The 17,212-nt window shown below is 35.2% G+C and overlaps 1 protein-coding gene across 1 annotated transcript in view; it reads left to right on the top strand.

Annotated features, from left to right (window-relative positions):
- The window catches only part of USP34 (ubiquitin specific peptidase 34), a 126,599-nt gene that overhangs the window by 41,213 nt on the left and 68,174 nt on the right, over nt 1-17,212 (top strand). Inside the window, exons 8-19 of the mRNA XM_026052909.1 lie at nt 1,870-1,931; nt 8,490-8,571; nt 8,660-8,752; nt 9,561-9,686; nt 10,043-10,172; nt 10,732-10,767; nt 11,167-11,297; nt 11,795-12,411; nt 12,959-13,173; nt 15,647-15,762; nt 15,846-15,973; nt 17,076-17,165. Of these exons, the coding sequence (XP_025908694.1) occupies nt 1,870-1,931; nt 8,490-8,571; nt 8,660-8,752; nt 9,561-9,686; nt 10,043-10,172; nt 10,732-10,767; nt 11,167-11,297; nt 11,795-12,411; nt 12,959-13,173; nt 15,647-15,762; nt 15,846-15,973; nt 17,076-17,165 (1,826 nt within the window). The remainder of the gene's footprint in view (nt 1-1,869; nt 1,932-8,489; nt 8,572-8,659; nt 8,753-9,560; nt 9,687-10,042; nt 10,173-10,731; nt 10,768-11,166; nt 11,298-11,794; nt 12,412-12,958; nt 13,174-15,646; nt 15,763-15,845; nt 15,974-17,075; nt 17,166-17,212) is intronic.

Below are 17,212 nucleotides of genomic sequence, written 5' to 3'. Positions count from 1 at the left end.
TTCTTTGACCCAATTCTATACACTCAGGATAATTCCTTCATGAAATTTGATTTGCCCAGTTTTTCATTCCTGAGTGTGTTTAGTTTTAAAATATCTATTAATAACTGTGTAAACAGACTCTCAGGATCATTCATTTTAAATCATATTTAAATTTTGTTCTTCCAAAACATTTTTCCCTTAAAATTCTTAAGATTAGACATGAATAAATCTTTTTATAAAAACTGCAGGAAGTGAGCCTCTCCTGAATTACACAATGCATGTAATTGTGTTGTTTCTTGTTTCAACAGAGAGGAAAAAAAGAAAAATTATTTTGAGAAAAGTATCCAAGAAGTTTGATTTGTATTTTAAACATTCACATTGTTCCATCTTTACTTTTCTTGAAACCCAGAAAAAAAAAAAAAATTTTATTGCATAATTTCAATATACCATGCACATGTAAAGAACAGAGTGCATGGTCTGCATAACTGGAACGTTGGTGATGCTGCAGGAAGGGGAATTCTGCTGGTGTTTTCAGTCACTTGAAATTTGTCACCTCTAGATAAGATTCCCTAGGCTCACAGGTGCAGAAGAAAACAAAGGTTATCGCAGCAAAGTGTGGAGTTGTATTGTACAATGATGGGACTCTTTCTTGAGCCTTTTTTGAGACCATGTCTGCRAAGAATGGACACGCAATAATTCTTTAAATACAAAAGAAATTCCAGATGTTTAAAGATACATGACAAATATGCTTTGTCAGTGTAATTGACAGTTCTAGAACTTTGCAACAAAACCCGCTTCTGAAGTTTATGTGTACAACTCTCATTTTGAACTCTCAGGACTGGTAGTTTCCTGTTTCACCTTCCTCCCTGTAATCCTCTGACACTGAAAAAGCCCAAACTTCCGATGCTGCCTTGCCCTAGGCTTCCATTGATAACCATCTCTCACTCTTAAAGATAGCTTTGGTTTTTTATTAATGAGACAAAAGCCACAAACTATTTTGGACTAAATTAGTTGAATGTATTTTAGTTGACAGTAGTAGAAGATTGAAATAATTGGCAGTGAGTTGTCAGGAGTTCTTTTAGCTATTTTAAGTCACTTGGAATTCTGAAGCATGGAAATGATTCACCTGTGTAGGAAAAAAAAAAGCAAGTTTTATTCTGGTAAATACTTGTAAGGTAAAGCTATTAAAAAAATGAAATCCCTCAAAAATAACCTCCTAAGTTTTGAACCTTCAAGTAAATTAGCAAGGCATTTTGGCAACCTGAATAAAATTCCAATGCAATATAAAATACTCTGATTTTTTTTGTGCACAAATGTGGTTACAGACGTAAAGGTTGAAGATGTTATGTAAACCCAGGGTAGTTAGTCCTTAAAGTAGAGGTAATCTTTAGAAAAGTCTTCTTTTGTATGTGTGTATGTGAGGTTCTCTATGAAGACTTGAGTTTAACTGTTCAGATATCTCTCAGGGTGTCATATTAAAATATATAATTTTTCAGTTTGATAGATTTTAAATGCTGATAATATGATTAAAGAAACATTTTGTTTTAGTGGTCACTCCAATAACCAGCARTGTCTTCCTGAAACATTAATTTCCAGAGCATATGTTTCATTTTTCATAGAAGTCCTTGGAGAAAAGTAATGGTGAATGTCCTGCTTTGATTTTGGGAATGGGTAGTGTCTCCTAATATAATTTGATGGATTAAATGAAAGAAAGGTTGATAAATAAAGTGATCCCACTTACCTAGTACGATGCTTGTCATTTAAATATTTTTAAAGGTTTTGTTTAGAAAAATTCATAGGAAAACTGCTTACTGTCACTTTTTAAAATATAACTGTCTCACAAGATATTTAGATAAAATTTTAATTTTTTCTTCCTCTTTTTAACTATAGAACCAACTTCATACCTTCAATGATGTGTGTAATAATGAGTCATTAGTTTCAGACACAGAAACGTAAGTAGGAACATTATTATGAATGCTTTAAGTACACTTACATGACTGCAGCTCTTCTGTACTGTTGTTATGGGTTATGCACTCTAGGGAGTAATGCTTACCTAAGGTGTTTATCAGAAATATCCTAATAAGGCATTTAATTCAAATAGTTTTAAATAATAATGTTAAAATTATTTTGAAATATTTCTGGACCTCTTTGCTGTCTTTTGAAAGATAGATTCAAGGTAACTTTGAGAAAAAAACATACTGAAATAATAAATACTCATAGCAAGCTATTATATCTGTTGTTATGTAAAAAAAGGAACTAGATCATTCATATGAAAGCAATGATTTTGCCATCTTTTTGTTTTTCCTAATCATTTAGTTAACTGAAACCTGATATGCCATCCCTGGCATCCATCCTTGTTACTAGTTTGGCATTTAATTGGCTTTGGAGCTACTTGTTGTTGTTCTTCAGCATCCTTGGTTGTTTTGCTGTGATATGCTAACACTTTAACAGGGACTCCTAAGTCTGAGTTTGAAGTTTCACCTGTAGGAGGTTTTTCCCATGAGGATGTGGGTTTGTTTTATGTTAAGAAATCTAAAATTAATGTTGGAACTGTGTAGAACTTAGAAAAAAATAGACCTCTTCAGTCACAAATAGTTGAAACTGGTATTATTCTTGAAATAATATACAAATTACAATAAACCTTGTTTTTTCTTTGTGTATATCTGTATTTATTTTGGGGCTTATGTGTGTGTATGAGTATCCAATGCACTAGAGATGTACGCTTTTTCTTTTGCTTATTGGTGATGAATCTATTCTACAGCAGTTGGCTTGCTTTGTGATCTGGGGAGATGGTACTTTTATCACAGATTCTTTTCCAGTAACATCTCTGCCTGGTCTTCAGATGTGGCAGCAAAGTCACAGGCCTCTACATTTCATGTAAATAGCAACTTCAGTGAAAATTCATCGGAATTGGGAACATTTTTGCTTCTATGTAGATTTGAAAATACCATGAAAACACAAGACAAATAGCTGCTTGTGATAATTTTTTTCATGCATTTCATCAGTAAAACAGTAGATGAGCATAAGCCCATGCTTGTAAATAAAGTAAATTTTGATACCCAGTTATCAGATAAATGGTTCTCTTGAAGTATGAAGTACTTACCATGATCCGTTGACATCTGAGGGTAACATAACATTGGTATCTGAGCGTAGTTAACGTACATGAGTTAATGTACATTTCTGAAGATCTTTCTAATAAAAAAAATTTTCCCCTAATAAGTGTTCTTCTAATAAAAGTGTGTTTTTTTGACATGGGAATTGTGTAGAGGTTTTTTTTCCCCCCCTTCAAAATTCTCGTTCTGTAGCTGCACTGGTAGATACTACAGGGGCACAGCTGGCTTTTAGACTACAGAACACAGACTTGCAGATACTAGTCGAATATGTAAAAAGTGGCTTGTTTGGCTGGGTGTTTTCAGAGTGTATTGCCATGAGTATATAGTTAAACTGGGATAGCCCCAAACCTCAGTTTCATTCATTTCTTCTCCTCCTTCCTGCATGATGAAAATCCCAGAGTGAGGTGGGTTTGTTTGTTTGTTTGCATCTTTTGAAACACATCCTGAGTGAAACAGTTTTTAACAGATAGTAACTAATTAAGGAACACTAAGAAGAACTTGTTCAGCCAGTTAAACTAAACAAAAAGATTTTTTTCTCTATCAAATATAAAAACAGCTATCAGTGGGGAAAGAGAGAAGGGTGCTTCAATTTCCCTGCAGAAAAACAAACAGATGTACCATGCAAAAAGATTAGAGTGGTCTTAAAGCCGAAGAAATTTGTTAATTTTTCAGTTGAGATCCTACTTGCTTGGCAAAGGCATCTATAAAGCCTATAATTTGCAAGGAATACAGGATTAACCAAAGACCTTTTGCAGTTTTGTAATATGTGATATTCTTTTTATCTGAATGCCACTCATTCTTATGTTTCACCTGAGAAGGATCCAAATCAATTTTAAGTATTGCTGCACATCTTTAGATTTCTTTTGGGTTCACTTACCCCAATATGCTTCCAACCAAATAATTGTAAAAGGTTGGTGCAGAAATTTGGGGAAAATGTCTTACTCATACTGTTCATTCAGTACAGAGCTTCCCTCTTATTAGAGACACTGTTCATAGGAAATCCTTGAATGAGAAAGCGCTTAGTGGAGTTGACAGTAATTGAACAAGCAGCAAAAGAAAATATTTTCCTTTTCCTTTTTTTTCTTTTGTCTAAGGAGAAAGGAAATCTAAAATTCATTCTGTAGCTTTGTAGCCTCTGTAGATTTATCAAAGGATGATGTTTTGCATTATCTCTGGTCATCCCCATTTGTGTTTTGACTTTTCCAGATGCATTTGGAACTGTCAACCTTTGGGATTTCTGCTTCTGTATCTTGATAAGGTGGGTTTGCGGGAGGTCTTCTTTTATTATTTTTCATTTAAGAGCTGTCAGGGAGTTCTAGCTTTTCTCTTCTTTTTGGAAATATCCGGATTTTTTATTGAATGTTTGGCAGTAGTAGCTTCCCACCTTTATCCCGCGTGGATTACAGGTTTTTTCCATGGTAAGACAAGCTGAAGTATTTTATGCTTAGAAAAGACATTGAATTTCACAACTTGGACTTGAAACAGGCAGAAAGCTGAGATAAGGAAATCTGTTTCCTTGCCGCAGATATTTGTATGTCTTTGCAGTGTTAGGTCATTTGACTGTCTCCTGTATAGCTGAGGATTTGTCCTGACTGAGCACACATGTTGTTCAGATATGTGCAGTATCTTGGATTTTATAGTTCAAYTTCAGAGTGCCCCTCATAGAGATACTTTTAATTTAGCCATTCCTGGCTCTTAAAATAGGATCAGATTTGTGGCATCAGAACACTTATCTAAGGTCCTGCAGAGTATGAAATCTATTGAAGCTAAAAATAATGAGATTGAACATAAGAGCCTTCGAATCTTGGAACACTGATCCCTGGAACTATTTTGTTCACGTCAGTCAGTAAAAAATGATCATGCCTTTAATGGAGAGAACGATTTCTTGTGCCATTTCGAGCACGGGAGGAGAAAGTATTCTTCTCCCTTAATGAATGCATTGTCAGGCTGTGAAAATAACATGGATAAAGAGATACTTTGGTTTGCTCTTCGCCTGGCAGGCAGCCACAAGCTCGAGCTACAGGGTTCATATTGATGCTGAGGTGACTTCTAGGTCCTCATTTAAAAGCAGCTTGCCCTCCCTTAAAGGCTTCTGCAGAGTAATTTCGGGTGTACCAAGTTCCCTTCACCTGTGAACGGGAAGATCAGGACTCTGCCTCCTCTTTTCTCTTCCCTCTCCCTCTGTATAGATGGAGATTTTCAGCTGGTGACTTTTGAATTGCTTTTCTCTTCACCAGCGTTCTCCTAGCTCGCAGGCGGCTTGCATTCTGCTTTTCTGCTTAAATTCAGTGGCTGTTTTTGGCAAGAGCACTAAAAAGCCTCTTCCCCTCTCTACTTTTCCACGCTCAATGGKTCTTTTCAGATTTTCTGTGGAAAAAGAAAAGTAGAGGTTTTCACTCAACTTCCTGGCGTTTCTTTCTAGCGATACACACAGTAGATTCTTAATTCAAGAGGATGTTAGGGCGGTGTCTTTGGAGTCTGCAAAAGTGTCAAACAGGGAAACATACACTCATCAACAAAACCCAGTGCTTGAAGGAGTGTTGGGAAAGGGCCTGTTATACCCTCTTTGCATTTTTGTGCCTTAATAGTTGAGAGCAATGCATCCCATCYTTGTTGTGGTGGTGTTGCTATTTCACTGATTCAAGAAGTGCTAGTCTTCATCTTCTGCAGGCTGCTCACTATATTGCTGCGCTTGTACTTTTAAGGTTTTACATTCATTTTTTCCTTGCCATTGCTAACTTACTGTCCTTGTATTTTGTCTTGTACAGAGTGCCATGATTTTGCAGCTGGACCATGAATTGTGTTGGGTGGATATATCATAGTATGGTTGGGTAGATAGGGTTTTATTGGGAGGATGTGGGGAGATACTTTCCTGTGGGATTCTTTCCTTGATCTGTGTCATCCTATGACCAGCAAATAACATACCAAGCACAGATTTATATTAGCAGGTTGTTTCTGGGACTTTAACTCAGTCTTCCTTTACAGTCGTGTTGTTGAGGTGTTGTTTGTTTGTATGTTTTGAAGTTACCAGGAAAWTGTGTTAGCTGTAAAGATCTCTTCATGATTATTTCAGCTACAACAGTGAATTAATTTCAAGCCCTAATACTAGGCTTTTTATATGTCCTTTTCATAARCTCGAGGTTATATGAGAAAGTGTAGAGCTTCCGCGCTTTTCCCCAGAGTCCGATGAAATGCCTGGGGAAGCCTGTGCCAAAGCGTTTGAATGTCTTTCTTTGAAAGAAAAGCAGGTTTTTTTTGAAAGAGCAGAATTTTCTGTGAATTTGAGGTGAAAGTCTAGCGAGAAATGGACTATGTCTAGAGACCATCCAACCTGGATGTGTCATGTGTGGAGTCCGCTGTGAGAATGAGCTGGAGACAGTTCAAATGGAGCAGCAGCTCCCTTCATGTTGTCATTCCTTACCTCTCCCGTGCAGATAGCGCGCACGCGCGCACACACACACACACCCACCCACCCACCCACCCACCCAGAAGTGGGTATTAGGCCTTCAAATGACTTTGTATTTCTCTCCCACCTACTAAATTCATAAAAAATTGCTGTACGTGTTGTTACCAAGGTGAATGTTCTTACTCCTAAGGTCTGTATGACCTAGAAATGTAATTTGTAAAATAGTTCTTTGTACTGCCACTTTTGTATTAGAGGGAAAGTGTGTGTGTGTGTGTATGTATATATACACTTAGATCATAATGCATATCTTTCCCTTTCCCTTAGAATGAAAGCGTGTATTTATAAAAAGGTATATCTTCTCTTGAACTTTTTTTTTAAAGAAAATTTTAGTATATTTTGCTGAAAATTGAGTTCTTTAATTGCCTGGTTTGTGGTGATAGCATATTGGTATGGTCTTGCAATTGCTTCCAAATCGCTCTATGGAAAAATGCTTTAATGATGTATTTATTATTAAATAGTAATAATTTATGCACAATTGAATCATTAAAAAAAGTAATCAGTCTGTCTGGACCTTATATTTAAAGTTAAAAGATTTAGAAGGGCCTGATAATCTATTTTCTATGTGTTATCAGCATATAAACTGTGATAGATGGCATAATCATGTGGACGTTAAGAAGGGGTGAAAGGAGCTGTGTAAATAAAAGAAGATTCTTACATTATTTTAATTCTCAGAAAATAGAATCCCATTGACTAAAAATTCATAATGAATTATAAACGGTATCTCTTCAGTGTGCATCCAKTGGGATGAAAAATTTTGTATTTTGATTGTAAAAATTGCATGCGCCTTTTAAAATTATTAATAATTGTAAAATAAGTAGTTGTAAAACCAAATGATAATATATGTATGTGAATATACATAATCTTTCCAGACTATTATGAGAAAATTTGTATCATTGGAAGTAGCTTATGTTGGTTTTCAAATTGTACGTAAGGGAAGTAAAATGTCTAGCTTAGAAAAGAATATCAAATAGGAAGAGTGTTATTGTGCTTGATTGGAAATGTAAATCTGAGGGAATACATTTCAAAAAGTATCAGATCTATTACTACTTAAATTCTACAGATTATTTTCTTTTTAAAACAACAGTATAACTTTAGTTATACTAAAGTTAGTTATACTAAAGAGTTTTAGTAAATGTCTGTTATAACTTCAAAAGTTCTTAAATCTTAATGGGTTATTACTATCTTCCAAGGGCTTAAGTGTATTTTTTTCTTCCTGCCCTGRAATTAGAATGAGAGAGGACAGTATAGGAATGACTTGGAATGGTAGGAACTTAGTGCCTTTGGCTCATTCCTAGTGATGAGGCAATTCARAGCAATTGGAGAATTGGCAACGTGCCCTGGAGAAGTGAATTCTACATGGAAACCTTACAAGGAGTCTCTCCTTTTTTACCCAAAGAATCCCATTTTCTTACTGTGGTAATCCAGACCGGGAGTCCAGAAACTGCAATAGTGCTCAGGAAGGCAGCACAGCCAGTAGTGGTAAAAGCAGTTCTCAAAGAGAGCACAAGAAAGTCTAAAAAACGTATAAGGGATTTTCTTGTAAAATTGTTTCTTTTGCTTCCATTATTAGCTATGCTTGTGAGCTCGGTGTTTCTTTGAGCATTTTGTTATAAACTTTGATTTTGTAACAACGTTTATCAAATCTTACCTGTAAAGGTTTTGAAAGTGTCTGCAGGTGTTCTGTTGGGCTGGATTAAATAATAAAATTTGTAGAGTTGTTATTTATGTATTTGCTAATCATCCAAAGGGGTGAGTAGGAAATACTGATATTTGGCATTAGTCTTCTAGMTAAAGAAAAACGTGGAAAGGATTTCCTTCTATGTGAAATAATGAATGCTGAGTATGCATTGATTCCAAGTAAGTTTGTTAGGGATGAGGATTGCATATTGGGGGTAATTTTACCTACATTTCTGCTGTCTTTTCATCTGTAGGTCTATTGCAAAAGAGCTTGCAGACTGGCTTATCAGCAACAATGTAGTTGAGCATATTTTTGGACCAAATTTGCATATTGAGGTTTGTTTAAAATTATTATTATTTTAAAATGAATATGAAGGARTAATTGTTTCAGTAAATCTTTTCTAAATATGTTCTCACTTTGCAGATCATCAAACAGTGCCAAGTGATTCTGAATTTTCTTGCAGCTGAAGGGAGACTTAGTACTCAGCATATAGACTGTATTTGGGCTGCAGCACAGGTATATGTCATTATTTTATAGTTGTAAAAGTAGTAAAATGGAAAATGGCAAGTTGATTTTGCTTTACATGAATCAAATTCAATCTTCTCTTTCTCTCTCTCTCTTTCTTTCTCCCTCTCTCTCTCTTTCTCTCTCTCTCTCTCTCTCTCTCTCTTTCTCTCTCTCTCTCTCTCTCTCTTTCTCTCTCTCTTTCTCGTTTTCTTTTCTGTTTATCTTGGTGTTAGCTTACCAAACTGTAACTGCCACAACTACCACTTTTTCATGAGACACAAAATCATAGGAGGAAAAAATCAAGTTATTCAGTACAGGCATAGTCTTGTCACAGAGAACAGTGATGGAGGTTATAGGGCAGATGTAATAGTTTAATAAATTAATTGCCCTGCTGCTATCTATTGTAGCTTCTGCTACTCTTATTATCATTGGGAGGAGTGAAAATTATGGTAGTTTACAGCTGGAGTGCTGATATTGAAATCCAAAGAARGCAATGAGATCTTATTTTTTGCTAGGGAGACCTGAAAAGCTTGATAGGCTTTCATCCTTCTAATTTAATCCTATTATCCAAATGTTACTACTGATATGATACTACTTTTACTGCTTACTTGTCCATTTTAAYGTATTACTGTTTCAAAAGGTAAATTATATATAAAGATGCGTGTGTGTATGTGTTTGATATCAGAATGTGTGGACAGATTGTTTCCTGTATAAAGGTTAAATCACTAATGTGTTTTTAAAGGGCTGACGCCTTTAGATAAAATGAGTAGAAGACCTAACTAACCATTATCTTTTCTGTTTTGCTTGTACTGTGCAGTTGAAGCATTGTAGTCGTTATATACATGACCTGTTTCCTTCTTTGATCAAAAATTTGGACCCTGTTCCACTTAGACATCTTCTTAACCTTGTTTCTACTCTTCATCCAAGTGCTCACACTGAACAGGTAAAGACAAAGAAAAACTGAAATCATCGTAAAGAAATTGTACCAGTGTATTATATATAATGGATTTGCTTTTCTGTTCTAAATAAATATAAGAAGAAAACATGAGTAAATAGGCCTTTCTGGCTTTTAAATTATAATGATTCTCAGAGCTCTTTGAAAACTTCATAACCAATGGTAGAATACTAACTTCATTTTTAAACATGTTTTCCTGATATTTCTGCACTTTTTACATGCATTTATTTTTATGCATTTATTTTGCCGAACTRTAATATTAATGCATATAGAAAGATTAACAATATGTTTTTGCAAACAATCTCCTACTACTTCATAGCATTGTTACCTGCTTTTGTTTGTAGACCTTGTATTTGGCATCAATGCTTATAAAAGCACTGTGGAATAATGCACTAGCAGCTAAGGCTCAGCTGTCAAAACAAAGCTCATTTGCATCCTTATTGAGTACCAATCTCCCCATGGGAAATAAGAAAGGTATGTATTTTATCAACAGTTGAATCTCTTTTTCAGTCGTATCCTTGTTGACTTTAAAYGAGGAGGGTGTATAGAACTTCTAGATTGGTAAACTCGTTAAAGTATCTTTAAAAAGTGTCACATTGGTACCTTTCCAAGCAGAAGGTGAAAGTAAAGATAATAGTGCTAGAACTGTGTGAGTACATTTGTAAAACTGTTTCAGAAAAGCTCTGTTAGTATATCTAATGGAGATATTTTCTTCTTTCCAGGGATGGTTTGTAATTCAYCTGTTAAATATTCGTTTTCTGTTGAACATCTATCATTTGTACRGATGTATAAATTCTTCTATCAGTTTATCTAATTTTAGTCCAGTTTCTAATATTACATGATTTTTCTTTTTTTTTCTTTTTTTTCCTTTTGATTTGAGTGCATATTTCCTCATGGATGTTAAGAAAGGTGCTGCAAACACCAAGGCCTTAGTTTCCCTTTCTTCTGTTACTGCTGAATTGCTATGAATCTTGGACATACTGACAAAAAGATTTTTACTCACTTATTTTTCTGTTCTGCATTTCTTCCTCAGAAGAAGAAGAGCTCAGAAGAGCAGCCCCTTCACCTTGTAAGTRTTGTTTTAGAAGTACAATCCGTTATATCTGAGCCTATAATGTTTTTCTGGAGTTAAGGAGTTTGAGTAGAAAGAAAACTAGTGCAAGTTTGAAATTATGTTTTTATGGGAAATCAAATATAAATTATACTTAGTGTGGAATCCAGAAAATTGCCATGCATATGCTGTATACTGGCCAGAAGAGACATCAAAAATTAACTTTTATAGTGAAAGAGTACTCTAAAAAGAATTTCTAGTGCTCAGGTATTTGGGGTTGTTTGAGTTACGTCCCTTGTTGAACTATTTGCAGGAAGAATGCTGTTGAGTACAACAAATGAGACAGACTTATGTAGTGCTGTTACATTCTCATTAATCTCTATCACAAAGTAACTGGGAAATGTGATTTTGAACTAGGGTCACCAGCAGCTAGCCCTCAGAGTAGTGACAACAGTGACACCCATCAGAGTGGAGGCAGTGATATCGAAATGGAAGAACAGCTTATTAACAGAACGAAGCACGTACAGCAGCGACTTTCAGATACAGAGGTAAGACTCTAAACCTTAGTTCGCATTGCTAGGTTACCCTCTGTTAGCTACAAAATGCATTTTTCTCCRTAGCAGTTTCAAAAGCCAAACCGGTTCCTACATAAGATTCCTGCTTGTAGTGCTTCTCTGCAACAGGACCACACATGGCTAGAATGATTACTTGTGTTCCATGTACTTTACATGTGCTCTACTTTACCTTGCCTTCAAGTTGRATTGCTGCCTTTAAACTGTATTTAAGTGAAACTGTACTCTAAGTAAAAGATTGAGTGACATTGTTTGAGTGTTTCATGCTGTGTTTATATACGTGCAAAAACCATAGCCAAAAATGTAAATCTTGATGAGAACATTCTGTCGTCAGCAACCTAAGAAAGAATGAAAGAAAAGTGAAGATTTGACACTTCTCTACATGAATGAGGAATGTTTGATGCTAGAATAATGATTATACTAATTATGTTTGCGTTTATTTGTTTGTTTTCCCACCAATTGAAAAACTTCAGGAATCCATGCAGGGAAGCTCTGATGAGACAGCAAACAGTGGTGAGGATGGCAGCAGTGGTCCTGGTAGTAGCAGTGGCCACAGTGATGGATCCAGTAATGAAGCCAACTCCAGTCATGCAAGCCAGTCTGCAGGAAGTCCGGGCAGTGAGGTGCAGTCAGAAGATATTGCTGATATTGAAGCTCTCAAAGAGGAGGAGGACGAAGAGGAAGATGATAGGGGTCATAATCCACAAAAAAGCACTAGGAGCACAGATCTACGAGGCAGGAAACTGGAATCACAAACAGGCATTTGTCTGGGAGATTCGCAAGGGGCATCGGAGAGGAGTGGTGCAAACAATGGGGCGGGGAAGGACCATGTCTTTAACACTGACTCTGTGGCACCCGTGGATAATCGCATTAGGATGCTGGATGCTTGTTCCCATGCTGAGGACACAGAACATGATATGACGGGGGAAATGAGCACGGCTCACATTTCTCAAGGGTCTCAAGACTCCTGTATAACTCATACAGGGGACTTCCTGGGGGACACTATTGGAAATGAGTTATTTAATTGTCGACAGTTCATTGGGCCACAGCATCACCACCATCACCACCACCACCACCATCACCACGATGGGTAGGTCATTTGATATTTCTTCTGATGGTTTTGATAACCTTAATAAAGGTGATAGCAAAATACTCGATTAGGCCATCAATCTGAATGGATGTTTTGTTGTACTTCAGAACAATTTGCTCTAACAGTGATGCTAGCTACTGCAGATAGCTGCATGGTAATGCAGTTTGTTAACACTGATTAAAGTTTTAAAATGTTTTTGTATTTAATAATACAATTATTTTGCAGTTTTACTGTAAACCACTGTTATTCAGCTAACATTAAAGAAAGGATAATGAGACCTTCAATTTATCTGGAATCGTTTTTCAATTCATGCAAAAGTCTGCTATTCAGACAGGTGATTCATCCTGACATTAGCTTTAGAGATGTCTATTCAGTTGGATTTAAGTAACTATATATTGCATAGTAAGCTATGTGTTAAATAAGTTGACTGCAAAATGATTTTTCAGTTTTCTTCTACAAAATGCTACTATAGCTCTCACTTAGGAAATTAGTCACCTATAACAACGTTTTCTGTGGTATTGTCCATTATAACGTTCCTGTTTTACAGACACATGGTTGATGATATGCTAAGTGCAGATGATGTCAGTTGCAGTAGTTCCCAAGTCAGTGCAAAATCAGAGAAAAATATGGCTGATTTTGATGGGGAAGAGTCTGGCTGTGAAGAAGAACTTGTACAAATTAATTCACATGCAGAGCTAACATCTCATCTTCAGCAGCACCTTCCAAACCTTGCCTCTATCTATCACGAGCATCTTAGTCAAGGTAAGAGCAATGAAAAGAAATCAAAAACATTTTCTGTGTTTTTCAGTCAGTTTTATTCAATTTTGAAATAGTCTGCAACAATTATAATAATCAAATGATTTCGAGGAGGAACACAAATGAACCATATAAGTGCTAAGTTGTGTAATGTAGCTGCCTGAAGAAATCACAGTTCCAACTATGTAGGTTTTACTATGTGATTCATATTTGTGTGATAGAGTATAATTTTTGCATTTCTACAGAAACTTTTACTGCAAATTAAATCAAATCAGAGTACTAAAGAGCATAGTAAATATTTTCTCCAATTGGTTATTAAATAGAAGGACAGATACTGAAGTGCCAGWTTTTTTTTTCCTGTGTCTTTACTTCTGGTGTGTGGATCTTATTGTGATTCCATATGTTAATCATGTTAAATGAATAATGGACCATACAGAGGGTAATTTTTGGGAAAAAAAAAATTAAAATATGACTTGATTTATTGGTGGAACTTACCTTTCATGCTGTTTTATTTTACACTGCCAAGTCTTTTAGTTCACTTCAGGATGCAGTTTAAGATGCTACCATAACACTTTGTAAGAATTATGATATTTTTCCATATGCTATTGTGGTAGCTTTGTGCTTCTGAATTGCTTCTATTCTACTTCTAAATATAATGAAGGGTTTGCTTGGTTAGAGATTTTTTTTTTTTTTGACAATTGTTTTCTTTACTGGTCTAGCAGAATAAAGTTTGCTCTCTTCCAGCAGACACAACCACAATTATTTATATCTTTTCCTGAAATCCTTTTGAATAAGATGCCTGTTTTTTTCTTTAGGTTTGATATTTATTATTATCTGGAACCGAATTCCATTTTCAGGACAATAATACTAATCTAAAAGGATTTTTTTTCCTTTTCCACACTATACAATGAATATACTAATAAAACCTCTTGGTTAATTGGATTTTAGTTATTGCTGTACAGTAGTCYCAAGGCAGGTGAGAGGAGAAACAGTTTGTAAATAAATAGCAGGCTATATTCTATATTCTTTCAAAGCYGGGGTGGTATGTGATTTGAAGATTTCTCTTAAGCATTTTTTCTAGCAGACTGTGGTAACATAAATCTAATTGTTTTACTAAAACAAAGGAAAACATTAGAAGTTTGCTGCAACTCAGCATACATATTACTTATGCATTGTCAAAGTTGAATTTAAAAGAAAATTAAGACGTGTTTGAGTGTACTGGAGAGATTACTCYATAGCACTAGTATCATTATATTTAAGTTTAAAAGATTTTCTCAGTGCTAGGTACAAGTACAGTTGGTAAGTGTGTACTAGATGGAGATGTAAAAACATCAAAACCTGGGTCTTGTTCTCTAAAACTTCATATTGACTTTCAAAATACTGTTAAAATGCTCCGGTAGTAAAGTAAAACTTAGCATTATTTCTTACAGAGAAAACTCTCCTTTTGTTAAATTTTAATGGAGAATTTTTGAACGAAAATCTTTTTTTGTAGTTCAAAATGCTGAAAATCAGTATCTTTCTTGACATTTTTCATAGATATTACACACTTTACTAAGGATCCATAATTATTGAACAAGAGGACTTCAGTGCAGATTATTTTTGATACCCCTAGTTTGGCACATGCAAATAATTACAGTGTTCCGCGTGCAGTTTTATCTTTCTACTTGCATGTTTTATGAAAATAGTGTCAAATGGTAAATATATGAATGGTGCCAGCTGTGGCCACATGCAAGACAGAAAATGGCTATCACTATTTATGAAAACACCAGGACCTTCTAAAATGATGCGTTTTAATCTGTCGTGTAAAAATAGTGCTTGCTCTTCTTGTATTCTGGTTATGTGGAGGATAGATAGCAAGATTCAGCATGAGAGGAGTCTACTGAAGTTTGCCTCTCTACTTCTCTCACTCCTGTCTTCCCTCTTCTCTCACCTCTTTTGCTCTTGTGCTCTCTTCTGTACTGTYGTTCACACAGGCTCTTTCACGCTCACTCTTTCTTGCTCTTTTGTGCTCACTCTCATGATCTCTGTCTTTTTCTTGCTCTTTCTCACTCTTGCTCTCACATGCTGCTTCACTCTCTCCCTTCCTGTCCTTGCTTCCTCCCTTTATATCACAGCTCTACAGAAAGATTTAAGAGATATTTTAATTACATCACCAATTAAATCTAATTACGTTAAAAAGCAATTGCATCTGCGTCTATAATACTTAAGTAGTGTTTTTTGCTTCACTTCCAGTTAGCAAAGGACAGTGTAAATACTAGTTTAATTGCCCTGTTGATTTCTTGCATGGTCATAATGCTTTGTGTTTCTTCTTTAAAGAATCCATATATGGATAAAGGTTATCATTATATTGCTACTGTTTTCACCTTAAAACAACCAAGTTTACAAATAAAGAACCTGATTGTTCATGATTTGGGGGAGTAATGTTCAGATTAGATAGTTTCTTCTATTTATTCAATAATGGTCTTTATATTTTGTTCAGGACCAGCAGTTCATAAGCATCAATATAATAGCAATGCGGTGACGGACATTAATTTGGATAATGTTTGTAAGAAAGGAAATACCCTTTTGTGGGATCTGGTCCAGGATGAAGATGCAGTAAGTTGAATACCAAAAAATAATATTTTTTAAAAGAAAATAAATATATGCTATTCATTGACCCGTCTTTCTACTTGCTGTAGATTCATCTCTCTGAAGGATTAATAAATGAAGCAGAGAAGCTGCTCTGTTCTTTAGTATGCTGGTTCACTGACAGACAGATTCGAATGAGATTTATTGAAGGCTGCTTAGAAAATTTAGCAAACAACAGGTAACTTACATCATAAGTTATGTGTTTTTGCGTTTATTTCTTTCAACATATAGGAAAGATGAGTTGAATATACTGGTTAATTTTACTGWAAGACAAGTTAAAAAAGACAAAAGTAAAGATAAAAACAGTTCAAAAACTGTTATGAATGTCTCATGTTCCATTGTTCTTTTCTGTGAGTGCCCTGAATATCTCATCTTGTTGCATTTATCCTTGCTGGTTGGTAAAATCTGGCCCACATCTTAGCCAATTGAATGCRAAGTCTGGTGCTTTAATGTTAGCAGTTAGAACTGAATTTTTAGACTTTACATTTAAGTGGCTTAGGAACAGACAAGTTCTTTCCCATCAAATCTGTTGTGGGATTTAATTTCTAGGAAGTAGCAGCTGGAGGAAGAAGTAATGTCTTGACCTAAGGCTGTTGTTTTAATAGAGCCARGGCACTGAGATTGTACTCTTTGAAGACTGGAAAAAGTGAATGCTAATTTTATTGATAAAAACAACCAGCTGTTGAGAAGCAGTACATGCAGTGTTTCTTATGCTGTTACTTTTTTGCTGACAAATGTATTTGTGGATAGGGTACCAGTATACCAATCTGTTATTTGAAATTAATGAGAAATGTGAAGATACATATCACCAACGTGAAAGTTCATGTCTTTTATGCAGTTCTTGATTTTTTTRTAGATAGTAGTCTTACAGAAAACACCCACCTGTGTGTACATCAACATTTTGAAGCAGATTTTTTTCTGCTCTGCATCTCATCTGTTCATAGAAAAACTGTACTCATTTTGCTGAAATTTCAAAAGATAAGTTTTATGAAGTTCAGAAGCTTATCTTTGCTTTTTTTTTTTGTATAAGCAAAACTGAGTACTGTTTTATTTTTATACATTTCTCTCAGCCATGTGTGCAAGGCATTATATACAAAGAAATTGAAGTATCTGTAAACCAGAACGTAATAGCTGCATGTGAAGCTCAACTTCACACAGATATCTCCAGTGGATTTATTTAATGTATTTGCTCATTGAACATGAACTTCCCAAAATAATTTTTAAATTTATTTCTATTTTCGTAAGAGTCATGTGGTAGTAATTCTCTCTTTCTCCTTTAGATCAGTAGTAGTTTCCCTTCGTCTTCTTCCAAAGCTGTTTGGTACGTTTCAACAATTTGGGAGCAGTTATGATACACATTGGATAACAATGTAAGTAATCCCCACACATACACATGAAAACAAAATAAGTGATGCAG

The sequence above is a fragment of the Nothoprocta perdicaria genome, unplaced genomic scaffold (assembly GCF_003342845.1).
Source record: "Nothoprocta perdicaria isolate Ctin4 unplaced genomic scaffold, notPer1 scaffold_93, whole genome shotgun sequence".
Lineage (NCBI taxonomy): Eukaryota > Metazoa > Chordata > Aves > Tinamiformes > Tinamidae > Nothoprocta > Nothoprocta perdicaria.
This window is presented reverse-complemented; position numbering and strand designations above follow the sequence as displayed.